This window comes from Etheostoma spectabile, chromosome 7 (genome assembly GCF_008692095.1).
Source record: "Etheostoma spectabile isolate EspeVRDwgs_2016 chromosome 7, UIUC_Espe_1.0, whole genome shotgun sequence".
Taxonomy (NCBI): Eukaryota; Metazoa; Chordata; class Actinopteri; order Perciformes; family Percidae; genus Etheostoma; species Etheostoma spectabile.
The window spans coordinates 21,997,558-21,999,346 of NC_045739.1; the positions used below are offsets into that span (position 1 = coordinate 21,997,558).

A 1,789-nucleotide genomic window follows, 5' to 3' on the forward strand; every position below is an offset into this window, starting at 1 on the left:
AACACATGGCTAATTAGCACCAACAAGGCTACAAAGAAACAGGAGGGCTGTGGAACAGGTAATAAATCAACAAGTGGTAGTCCTCCCTGGAACTCTTCTGGTGGGAAGCCTAAGAGTAAATCATTTTTCTGGGAAATGGGAGGATGACTAACAGCCAGGGCACAGCACCCTGAGATTTGTGATACGAAAAATCAAAACTCACTAACACTAGCTCTACTAAACGTCAGGTCTTTGGCAGGAAAATCATTTTTCACTGTAACTTTTATTCTTGTGTTGTATCTGTTTTTATTTTTATAACCGTTTTTGAACTGTTTTTGTGTAAAGCACTTTGAATTGCCCTGTTGCTGAAATGTCAAGGCCTTGCCTAGTCTGTTCTATTCTAATATGCTCTAGTTTGTTTATCCTTGGGTGTTGTAGTCTATTCAAATACATTCTGCCATCAAAAGCAGACTCACGTCAGGTGGATCTCGGTGTAAATGTTGAGGAAGTATCCTCCCAGCAGATAGCCTGCGGCCGGACCCACAATGGCCGCTGTGTAAAAGATCCCTAGGGAGAGAGAGAGAGAGAGCACACAGACACAGAGTCAGGCCATGGGTGTGTCAGTACAGTGTCTACTTCCTGTTTCCTACAGGTTAAAAGGGCCCCATTGTTCTTCACTGGTCCCAGTGTCCACAAAGTGAATGTTTCATGAGAAAATAGGTCGATGTGAGAGCGTGTACATGTGTGTTTGTGTGTTTTTTTGTTTTGATGCCGCTATTTGAATTTTGTACTTATGATGTCTGGATGCTGAATGGTTAAAAACAATGGAAGAGCCTGAGATGGTCAAAATCACAGGGCTGCCACTTGCAGGGCATCTCTGTTGATGCTAACACAATAAAGAATTATCATAGATGATGAGTTGAATAAACAGAGATTTGGCACCCTTGCTGACTTATTGCCTGTGTGTGTATGGGTGCACAGAGGCCAGATTTAATTATTTCTACGCAATAAGCTCTTTTATCAGCATCCAATTCTTAACAGTATTGGGATTGGTTTCTGGATGGCTACCGCTAATTGGAGTCATTACAGTGTAATTATAGAGACACATAAGTACTTTATTTGATTCTAGAGGGGAAGTTCACAGCAGTTCCACGTAGTCAACTAATTCAGAATGCAAACACTTTGATTTAACTTATATAAACGAGGGAAAGAATGTGAGGCAACCAGTTTTGTAAAAGTTAGATTACAGGTCAGTGTCTCATCAACTCACACTTTGCAACAGATGTGTTGGCATTTGTATGCTCATACTCAAAAAATGATCCACTTTCACATTCATGCAAACAACAGACGCATTTGAGCCTGCGTCTGCATAAGACAATTAGTCTAAAGCCGTGCAATCATTATAAAAAAGATGCAGGCCGGAATATTTTTTAAAAGGCCTTCTTTCATTTGCATGTATTCTAATTGTTCTATCCAATCAAAGAGCTTTGAAAACACTTAGCATTAAGAAACAGAGTAATGCAGTGTACGTCACAGCCCAGCTGCAAATATGAGCTGAGGCTGGACAGACACTTGCTGAGCACACAGCTCTCCTCTGAAGGTCTACACAAATTCTTACTGTATGACCAAAACCAAATGTTAGTTTCCATCAGTGTGCTGAGAATGGTAAGAAGTGAAATATCGAACTGTGAGTGGGTTGAAGGTGTCTACGTTTGTATGTAAGTGTATTGTGAGGCCCTGTACAGACTGTGAATCTATCTATCTATCTATCTATCTATCTATCTATCTATCTATCTATCTATCTATCTAT

The 1,789-nt window shown here is 40.3% G+C and overlaps 1 protein-coding gene across 2 annotated transcripts in view; it reads right to left on the bottom strand.

Moving 5' to 3' along the window:
* Nucleotides 1-1,789, bottom strand: part of slco4a1 (solute carrier organic anion transporter family, member 4A1) — a 30,243-nt gene that overhangs the window by 7,979 nt on the left and 20,475 nt on the right. For both annotated transcript variants that reach the window (XM_032521325.1, XM_032521323.1), the window contains exon 3: nucleotides 456-546. In XM_032521325.1, the coding sequence (XP_032377216.1) occupies nucleotides 456-546 (91 nt within the window). The remainder of the gene's footprint in view (nucleotides 1-455; nucleotides 547-1,789) is intronic.